Below are 11,167 nucleotides of genomic sequence, written 5' to 3'. Positions count from 1 at the left end.
TTCGTTTGTTATTAAGAAATGCTTCTTCTTGGTGTATTTTGTTTTGGTGCGCTTGCATTGACCGAACATTCGTTTTCTCTATTTCTTCGTAACCACTAGGGTGCAGTATAACTTAATTATTAGAAATGTAGTATTCCGCGTAAATCCAATCTACAGCTGACCTACCTATGAATCCTCTGAATAATAAAAACGAATAAAACTACACACTTGTCAAAATGCATGCAATAAGATCTTATTCCCTATAGATCACATGTTTACTAATATTTCCTTGTATGTAACTAATGGCTAAAATCGACTTGTTCCACGAAGTCTAATGAAGGTGATGAGCTTTCCAGAGTAGCCTGCAGCAGTGTTCTTCACATAAAGAAAACAAATAGTTAATTAAAACTTCGCTAATTAAAATATGGCAACAGGCCCTTAAACACTTATATATGTAGGCCCCTACTGATTTGCTCTCTTCATCACTATTTTCATTGACATAATGACATTTCATGCAAAAGAAAGTATTTTTTAATGAGAAACAGTAAGGCTGTTTTTAAAACATATTTAATAAACCAATAGAGAAAAGAGAAAAATATTCAATATGCTTCAGTTTATTTTAATACCATTTTTCTAAAATGAGAAAAGATGGTCATATGGACAGATTCAGATAGATTAGCACACTCAGTTTTCACAGTCTATGCAACAAAGTGAAAAGTCATTCTCAATTTTGTAAAGGGCTAATACGATAGCTAGAGTAAAATAGAAATTGAGAAAGATAGAGATATGGAATGGATGGAGGATGTTGATATAGACCAAAAGGGTTATTAAGCTTCAATCAGATATACTATCAAATCGTGAGAACCACAGAAAGGGCAGGATTGTTGGTCTTGTGGGGTGAAAATGTTCTGTCATACAGAAGAATCCCCTAACCTAAAATATCCCAGCCACATCTGTCAAATACATTTTAAACAAACATTTTTACATTTTATCATACATATTTGCACCATAAAACATAGACATACAAATATTAATAGAGCACTTTTGAATTAATCCAACGTTTTCTGCTGATATTAAGAACTGTAGTGCCATTTTCAAAAAAGTCAACAAAATGCCTTTTAAATGTAATCTCTTCTCTTCCTGTTGTAGCAAAGTCATACGTATCTGTATTTAAACTTTAAGACATTATTATTTGTTGAATCATCAAAGGCATATTGTGATATCCATGAGATACAACACTTTACCAACAAGACTACATGCACTGAGTTGAAAGGCAGTGGCTTAACGTTTTCCTCATTGTGTCTAAATTCATAAATTAGGCAATGCAATATTTGTAGGTTAGCAAATCTGCTACATGCTATGGTTATCCTAGAGGTTCTATATATTGCATTTCAGTAAGCATTCAGAATTTGAAAATTTGAAAAAAAGAGAATTTGAGAAAAAACAATCACTGCAACATTACCATTTGAATTTGAGCTGCAAAGCGGAAGACTACAGATTTGCTGACAGAATCTTCAATTGTAACCTGCCCTGCTCCTTATATGATCACCACATTAGTGTAATTTAAGAAAACAGTAACACTATTTTCTGATTTTAAAAGCACTGACACCAAAACAATAGAGTGCAATACACTGATGTAAGAGGAATGTCATCATATGTGGAATCTCTAAAAATTACATGAGGTCTGTCTGACATCACGACTACAGTTATATCTCCATCCTTGTTACTTTCACACACGATACTTGTGCCAATGTGTGCTATATCAAACGGTCCTCATAACTAAATGACAAGATAATGACATCAACATTGCTTTGCTGAATAGGTATTAAAAGATCTGCACTATGAATTTTCAGCTTTGAAAATGCATACTTAAACTTTCTCAAAATCTCTCATTTCAATCTCAATCACTATTAAGCTTTACAAGAAAAATGATATATAGCTTTTGAAATTAAAACAGCCATTAAAACAGCCAATTTGCACATTTGTAAAGAGAAACAATTGGTTTCTTTTTCTGAGGTCTATCCCTAGCACCTGCAAAAATATGAGTTATTTCAGAATATATCATTTGTTCTCCACCTCTAAACACGCAGATTTGTACTTACATTAATATGAAACATTTTAAGGCTGCCTTGTAATCCTGACTTTTTTAATGACAAGCTGCCTTCTTGAAACGAGAAAAAAACCACCCTGGCTATTTTATCCCGGATATTTAGACTCTCTCTTTCTTGCTCTAGTATTAAAGTCTTGCACACAGAGATATTCAACCACTGGGTGAGATTTTTTTTTTTTTTTAAATGTGCTTGTGCATTAGTGTTTGCAACTTTACATGGGACAGTACACACTGGAGTATTAAAAAAATAAATGCAGAAATATAACAATATTGCTTGCGAATGATTTTCCAATATGAATTTTGCATTGGTATTGATTCTATACTGAGACACTTGATTCTTCACTTTGTTTTATTATTTATTTGTTTGCATCCAGTGTGTTTTGTCCACAGCAGCTGATGAGCGAGGACTGTGGAACCAACCTCACACTGATATACCAAGCAAGGGCAAAAAGCACAAGATCACTTCCAGAAAGCCATGATACATATAGAACCATTATATGCACCACAGTTTGAACACACTCATCATACGCATCATGTGTTTTATATATAGAACATATAAATACACAGCAATAGAGCAAAGGCAGTGACAATGCTTCTCAAATTGAGGGAAAGGCGGGCTATTATCGTATATCATAATATAAGTTTTTGTCCTTTTAGAAAAATATCTATATTTAAACCAAAACCAGCCTCAACAAGCTCACCCTCCTGTCTTCATTAACAAAAATAACCATTTTACATTTCTGAACATTCATACATTACAATCATTTTACATATATATATATACACACAAAGAATATGTATATATATGCATACATAATATAGAGCATTTTAGCATACTTTATGAAATAAAAAAAGGTTCATAGTGCACAATGTATTTTTAGTTGCCAAATGTAAGATAACAATGAAATAATAATAACAATATTTTTAATAATTACAATAAGACAACAGTAACAGAGGAGCAGTGAACAGCTCCACAAAGTTCCTCCATTTGGCAACACAGTCAAGAGCAAAGGAGAAAAGCGCAACAAAAAGATCCTTAACTCAAAATATAAAAAAACAATAACAAATTCACAGGAAAATTAAGTTTTCATATTCATAAACTCCTGTTTTTCTTCCTCCATCTGACTTGGCCCATATTTGTGCTTTCTCAACATGTCAACCTCCTTAAAGAAAGAAATAAACTGGAGAAGCAGCTTCAGTGATGCCCTTTCACAATAAAAGCCTGCAGCTGCCCTCTGATCTGTTACTGAAGTACAAAGTCAGACTGCAAAGGACCATGGGAACATACAGAGGCCACTAGTCCAAATGCTAAGAGGTTGCTTTTTCACTACAACGTTCCTCAGACCTAGCTAGCAAATACTGACTGACAAAACATGTGTCACTCACAATAAGAGCCACCTTTGTGTGTAACCTTCAGTTAAGCCACTTTTGGGTCAAAGCTAATACTATTTCAGAAACAGCTTGAAAACCACAGAAAACTGTCTTGAGTAAAGGTGGTGTGGCATAATGTTGTACAAAAATTATCTGAAAAACACAAAGACAAATTACAGGCAAAAGATGGCATGGGGGACTAGACAGGGTGTATTCTGAGGTGGAGAACTACAAGGTGAAGCTTATCTCAGGGAAGAATACCACTGCATGGGTTTTTCCCCCTTTTTTGCTTTGTTTCAGAGGCATCTGGATGTCACAGGGCACAATCGTGTACGATGCCCAACTCTAAGGCCTCCTCTCTGGGACTGATATAATTTCAGGCTCCTCCCCTACATCAGTCTGTCCCCTTCATTTGCTTATCAATCCAACCAAATCCTCAGGGATAAGGAATTAAAAAGGAATCCAGTGCCTTTGGCCTAGCATAGTCTGTGATACCATTTTGCTGACATTTGAGCTGTGTGCTGTAGCTGTTTTTTAAGCTGTTTTTCGAAAGATCTGCTCTGAGAAAAACTCTGCGGTTCCTCTGTGCAGTGCAGCAGGCTGGTCCATGCTGGGGGAGGGGGGTTGTGTCTGTGGTGCTGGGGTGGTTCCGGCGGATCAGTCAAGGTTCCATGGGCTTTCAGGGTCCAATGGGCTCTCAGGAGCTGAAGGCTTCATAGAGAACCAGAAGAACATAGAGATAGAAGAGAGGAGAAACAGATGGGCAGATGGACAGCGAAGGAGACAAGAAAAAGGGAGATAGATCGAGACAGATCGATCGACTGACTGCGGCAGAGGGCAGCGACGTCCCTCGTTTTCATAGTCCCAGCATAATGGCAAAGAAGAAGCAGGAGGAGGATGAGGGATGAGGAGAGCAGGGGGTGTGAGGAGTGCACTCTGGCCCAAAAAAACAAAACCAAACATGAAAGCCACAAAAGTTCTTTTGCCTCCTTAGCAGTTTAGACAAATAAACCCTGCGGACGAGCGGCATGGAGAAAAAACAGGAGATGGAACACCACTGTGAGCAGGAGCACGGGAGGGGGTGTGCGGGGAGAAAAGGAGAAACAAGTGTAACTAAGTGCTTGCATTATTAAATGTCTTTTATGTGTAACCATGTGTCTGGCTCTTGGCAGTGATGACTTTGATACTCACTTTGATACTATGGTTGAATTAATTAAAAATTAAATACTTTATATAATTCAGAATTGATTTTACATACTAAAGCAGACCATGTGATTTGTTGAGGTATATGACGTTTTATAATCCAAATATTGAAATCCAAAAACTTTAATTCACCACAGATTTCTTGAATAAATATGGCTCTATGATGTCTGAAGATCAAAGTAAAGTACAAAAAGGTATTAACAGAGCTGAATCTACACTGTCTACATGTCTGAGAGACTATCTGGAGGTGTACTGCAAGCAGTTAACCTGTGTGTGTGTGTGTGTGTGTGTGTGTGTGTGTGTGTGTGTGTGTGTGTGTGTGTGTGTGTGTGCGTGCGTGTCTGAAAAGGGCAGGAACAGGCAGAAAGGGGTGGGGCTCTTAGAGTGCGAGAAGTGAGGGCGAGTTCAGGGAGTCAGAGGACTGCTCACTGCTGCTGGTTCGCTGGTTAGCGGTGGTCCCACAGGCTCCCTCTGGGTAGGTGAACACAAATGAAGATGTGTATGAGGGGTTGTAGCTGCCGGCGTCAGGGTTACCGCCGCCGTCTGCGACAAGGCACGGGCCGCCCGGCGCCGGCTGGCTCTGCCCAAAGAAAGAACTAGAAAAGGCTACCTCCTGCATCATCCCCTGCTGCGGCTGCTGGCCGGGGGGCGGCTGTGGCTGAGATGGCTGGGAGGGGCCCGGAAGGTGGTGGTGGGATGAGTAGGTGGGAGGCAGGTAGAAAGTGTCCTCCTTCACAGTCAAGCCCACCACAGCCACAGAAGGCACCGGCACCTGCTGCTGCAGCGGCGCCTCCTCCTGGTACGGTATCTTGCAGCCGGGCTGGTGTGCGATAAGCACAAACTCCAGGCGTTCCTTCTCCTTCTGCAGCTCCGAGATCTCCGCTTCCAGCTCGGCCTTCTCCTCTTCCAGCATGTCCGTCTCCTTGGGGGTTGGGGTGCAAGAGACATTCAGCAACGTATCTGAGTCAGCAAGTCAGGCATCTTGGTCACCTACCATTACCACAATAACTATTTATACTAATAACCTGTACTAATAGTCTCTTTAAGAGGTGCAATAGTGCAAGTCTGCAAATGTCACACACCAGAATTGCCCATAAACCTTGCTATTTTATGACAACAATAATATTTATGGATCCTTCATCATTTAAATCAAACTGTTTTAAGGAATTATGCATGCAATTTGTAATAGGATGTGAGAGAGTTAAGAATCACTCACCGATTGCAGTCTGTCTGTAAGCTCCCGTCGTCGGTTTCGACACTTGGCTGCAGCCAGTTTATTTCTCTCTCTCCTGACACGCCTCTTCTCTTCCTCCTCTGGAGTCAGCTGGGTAATTTGAGCAGAGCATGCATGCACCTTAAGTTCCTTTGTAAAAATGCTTGCCACAAACACATAGGTGATCACACAAATGCAGGCTTGTATTCCTGAGGACTGAGCGAACAGTGAAGCCCTCGGACACAGTCTCGGTCTTTATGAAGGAGCCCCCCGCTTACCGTTTCTTCGCGTGTGCGGCGGCGGCTCCGAGACTGCCGCACTGGACCGGGTGTGTCGGAGCTGGGAGGGGTGAAGCCTGAGCCCGAGGAGAAGCTGGGCCCTGGAAGATCGTACGGGTCCAGGGACATTGACTGCGTCATGCTGCCTGAGCCAGTGCCACTCTGTCCAGGGGCCACCGAGGAGATGAGGGTGGGTTGCACCATCCACTGCAGGTCCTGACTGGTGGTGATGGCCGTCACCGTGGGAACAAAAGAACCGGGCATCTCCACCCCTGCTCCAGTGGTGGCTGCCCCACTGCCCGCCCCTACACCGCCAGCGGCAGATGCACACTCCTATGGATCATAAACACATGCAGAATAAAGAAACATGCAGGGTATGGGGCTGTGGCATGGACACATTCTTAGGAATCCCAAACACGTATGGGATGATTGACAGATGAGGAGTCCTGGACTACATTTGGGTTATGTGGTAAAAAGGATTGTACCAAATCACCATCACCCGTTTCATGACTTCCTCTTGTGAACCCGATTGATATTTTTTTCCAGTGGAAAAAACAACCATTTATATGCGTACCTATTCAATCTCACAAAACATTAAAATGAGTCGAAGATAAGGTCGGGGAAAAATAAAATTACCGCCACCTTTCCAGCAGACTTAAAAGCCTAGCACAAACCCTAGGCTAGTCTGACCATTTTAGACATGGAGACGTGCGGCAAGGATAGAGCAAGTTCGTATTTTCATTAATATTCATGTAAAGCGTGTCAGACAGATAGACCAGTAGCTTTAAAGAAGTCGCAGTAGCCAATCATCGCTCTCGAGTATTCCCCCCTCCCTTTTCTGTTCCTCCTCCCCCGTCACACCCCCGGTGTTCCCCTTAGCAACGCGACGTAACACTCCAAAATAGAACGCATTTACGTCACAACGAGGCCGGAGCGGAGGGAACGAAAGAACTGAGCGAGGGAGGAGCTTTGTTTGCGTACGTCGGAGAGTTCCACGTTCCATCTACCACGTTGCTCCCGGCCTGATTCGCTGATTCCCCGATTCACTTCTCAGCCTGGCTAGCATACTGAAAGCGTACGATACAGATTTGCAGCTTAAAAGACTCAATTCTTTTGCCAATCGACTAAGAAAAACAATATATTTAGCACTGTGCGTGCACGGCTGATCAAGTACCTGTGTCCGAAACGTCATGTTTCTCTGGAAACATTGTGTACGTGCCTGCAATTTTGAGATATATAAATATATATATATATATATATATATATATATATATATATATATATATATATATATATATATATATATATATATATAAATAAAAGTCTATAGAACTATCAATCAATCGATCGATCTACCCATCAATCTATCCATTTCACTATCTATGGCATGTTTCCGACAAACATACACACACACACACACATAACGCTTCAGCAATGACGTCTGAAAATATCTACACCGAGCATTTCGACTGGATACATGCACTGATATAAAGCAAAATATCGCGACTTACTTGTGGCGCACTGGTGGTGGGCGGGCTCCCGAAGGAGTCCACGGAGGACAGGTATTGAGATTCAACAGAAGGAGACGAACTTCCACGGGAGCCGGTATCGGGGTCTCCGGGGAATCCCTGGAACATCTCCCCGGCAAAGCCGTGAGAAACCGAGAAACCTACCGTTCCCGGCGAAAATGGAATGTGCCCTGTCACCCAACGAAACATTTGGCGTTGTATTGCACTTTCTGGTAAGATTTAAAACGCATCACCGTTTGCGCGCTAAACTACTGCACACGTAATGAGATCGCGAGAATTCTGTAAAGTTTGGTAACAGGCTACATGAAGTACAAAAACTAAATAATTAACTGATGGCGTCACCTACCGTAGCAAGATTTACTTGAAGACTCCGACAAGGTGCCCTTAGTCTCTTTCCAAAAAAGTTGCATTAAGATGGCAATCCAGTTCTGTGTTTAAGGGAAACAATATTACAATCCAAATCCTCCGTAGCGTGAACGTCCACCTTCTTAATACAATCCGTTAACGTTCCTTGTAAGAAGTGCATTTATAAATCCATGAAATAGTCCGTAATGTATTTGTCACAAACAGGAGTTGCTGCAGTCCAGTGTTTCAGTGGCAGCGCTTCCTCTTCTGAATGAAGCCATCTGAGCTCGCATTGTAAAGTAGGGAGTTCTGTCTCCGCCTCTTAAAGGAGTTCCGCTGACGTAGGTGCCCATATATGGTTCACTGTTCAGTGTTTTTGTTTTTGGTATCCTAGGCAATGACGTTTAGGGATTCCCTCACCCACAGAAATGTTACAGAGCGCACAGTCGAGAATAGCATCGTTTACTATCACTTCTATGAGATATTTTTGACTGCTACCTGTTTTTTTTATTAAATAATATACAGAAGAGAATATAGAGAAGGGCGGACAATTATTAAGCTATCTTTGGGCCATTGCGTCAAGAAAAACTAAGATTGCAACACGTGGGGTAGAGTATATATCCTAACACCCCTAACAAACGTTCTTACACAGCATGTAGACTGAAAAGGTTTTAAAGTTTTTGGTCTTGTTTTTCCAGGGAGCAAGATAATAAACAAAATAAGTAAGAAGAAGCATTAGATTAAGAAAATTAAATTAACTGAAGAAAATAACAGAGACGCTGACTATTAATGCATACTTTTACTAATTGTAATTATACACAGGATAAGATGTAAAATGTCCTAAGACAAATCAGAATAGTCATAAATAGTGGAACGAGATTAAATAAACTGATTAGTCTGTGAGGGAATCTTAAGATATTCAGTAATAGCACAGACACCGCTAACCGAAGGCTTAGGCTAAGGCAACAAACCTAATTGGCCAAGCACAGTCTTCCGTTGTAAACCTTCTCATGGTCACGCCCCACGGAATCCCCGACGCTTAAAACTATACAGTCTGATGGGTTACACTCAGAAGGACTGTAAAGTGGAATTCCAAAATGAAGAAAAAATAACCACTGTTAATACCACTACTAAGACAACAACAAAAGGCTAAGCGCTCTAAAGCTAAGAAGTTTGGAAACTATTCATGTTAAAGCCGAATTTCTCTGCTATTCTTATGATTTAATTAGCTTAAATCCAAACTATCCCAAGAATGTCCTCAACGGATACATGGAGCGCATCGCGTATTACATCAAAATCAAACTTCTTTTGTCAGAAATTCACAAAGCACCCTTTGTCCGTACAATGCATTCCACTCGCGAACAAAACCAGATCCAAAGTCGGACAGTGGGCTGGAGTGACGGACACGGCTGGTGTCATTGCGCTCTCCATCCTCTCTCGTTGGAACAGAAAAGAATCGATTGTTGTACCCACTGTATAGAAATGTGAGTAGCACATAAGAAGTGATATGCTGAGAGGAGGCTGGGAGGACGCACGAGCAGGTTGGTGAGACATGCAGAATTCGGCCGGATAAAATGCCGTGAAATGTCAGGGAGAAGACAGGCTACTGCACGCGGATGAAGCCAGTCTCGAGGATGGGGGGAGTGGGGATAACAACAATTAGTCAGCATTTGAACGTCACTGATGAACGTTCTGTTCTGTCCAGTGGCAGGTAGGAGCTACTCAAATGGGATGACTAATGCGACGTACATGAAATCAACCACAAATATCTCAACAATATCAAGCAGAATTCGCTGCTCTACATTAATAAGAACTGCCGACCTGTGAGTAGTCTACGTCAGAAAAAAAATCACATCATAACCTATGTGGGATGTAAAGAGAGGAAGGAGGAGTGAGAGAACAGACTGACATCCAGCCACAGATTTCTCAGCTAGCCTACTGCTGTAGACTCTTAAGGCAATGATGGGCGGCTATATTAGTAATGCCAGTTTCATCATTTCTAAGTGCTAGCTAGTTACTTAATGTGAAAACTGAGCAGCAAGTGAATGGGATACAAATTGATATTCATGCTTTCACTGCATTTCAGATTTCAACAGGGGACCTGTATGTGTTACAGACTATCAAATACTATACATTCCACGAATAAATGTAATATAAGGCAGTCTTAGCAGAATATTAACAATATATGATCCCATTAATCTACCTCTTACAACTAAATCTGCAAGTGTGTGTACAGGCGTTGCGTCGTCATGGAAACGCCGTTCCAGCACGTCTGACGCAACGACGTCATGACGATATGGTCTTTTTTTGTTTTTGTTGCGTAGCAACATGTTTCCGTGGTAACGTGTAAGGGGCGGCGCAAAGATAGAAGGACTTCTACAAACAAGAGAGTTGGGCTACCGTTTTTATATGGCTTCTAATATTCGATGAAACTTCGATAGCATAACATAAAACTTTTGCGGAGCTCAATTTAAGTATCCGCAGTAAAACTAACTACAAGCTTGCGTGTTGTAATTTTAGCTGCAGTTAGCCAAGGAATCGTAGGGGCTTTGTTCGTTGTTTATCGCATTATCCAGCTGGAACGTAGGAAGCTAGTTAACATAGCTAGGTTAACTAACTTGATCGATATTTATGTACTGTTTTGGACCATTCTTGCTGATAACTTAGCTAAATGGCTTGTTATAAAACTAACTACCTAGCTAGCTATTACTATGTAGCTAAGTTAATGGATTGATAAGCGTAACCCACTGTTTAGTCAATCGATGGTTCAAATTCAGATGGGATTGTGCAAAAAGCAAGCAAACAATAAACTAACGCATATATCCTGCGTCAAGTTCTCCTTCAAATCTTCTCAGCAAATTCTAAGATAGAAAGTTAGCTACTTTCCCTGTTGTTTTTCTTAATTTACATGCTTTCTGTCAAATAGGGAAACAAGGCATTCGCCCTTTACTTGTGTTAACGTAGCGAAGTACTTTTTTCCTTACGTCGGAGTGTGCATTTACAATCAAGTATTTTTTTAGTGCCTTGGAGGAAACGTATCTAATAAGCACACGTGAATAGGTTCCATTTATGTGCAAATGACAGATACGAATGGTGAGACGTGAGTGGAAGCAGTGCAATTAGTTTATTTGCATATTTG

The 11,167-nt window shown here is 41.0% G+C and overlaps 1 protein-coding gene across 6 annotated transcripts; it reads right to left on the bottom strand.

Moving 5' to 3' along the window:
- Positions 1-575: 575 nt before the first annotated feature.
- Positions 576-8,298, bottom strand: fosb (FosB proto-oncogene, AP-1 transcription factor subunit). 6 transcript variants are annotated; one of them, XM_027012749.3, is made up of 7 exons: positions 8,030-8,298; positions 7,666-7,853; positions 6,155-6,487; positions 5,880-5,987; positions 5,274-5,585; positions 5,093-5,134; positions 576-4,171 (listed from the first exon to the last, which is right to left on the bottom strand). In XM_027012749.3, exons 1-7 carry the CDS (start codon positions 8,091-8,093, stop codon positions 4,118-4,120), a joined length of 1,101 nt encoding a protein of 366 aa, XP_026868550.2. In that variant the 5' UTR covers positions 8,094-8,298; the 3' UTR covers positions 576-4,117. The 6 variants fall into 6 exon arrangements, with proteins under 6 accessions (XP_026868550.2, XP_081572215.1, XP_081572216.1 ...); XM_081716089.1 differs by having other exon boundaries at positions 5,093-5,585; XM_081716090.1 differs by lacking the exon at positions 5,093-5,134.
- Between the last annotated feature and the right edge of the window lie 2,869 nt (positions 8,299-11,167).

Source organism: Electrophorus electricus, chromosome 6, assembly GCF_041902795.1.
Source record: "Electrophorus electricus isolate QZ-2024a chromosome 6, ASM4190279v1, whole genome shotgun sequence".
NCBI lineage: Eukaryota > Metazoa > Chordata > Actinopteri > Gymnotiformes > Gymnotidae > Electrophorus > Electrophorus electricus.
Note: the sequence above shows the minus strand (reverse complement) of the source record. Positions and strands in the feature narration are given on the sequence as shown.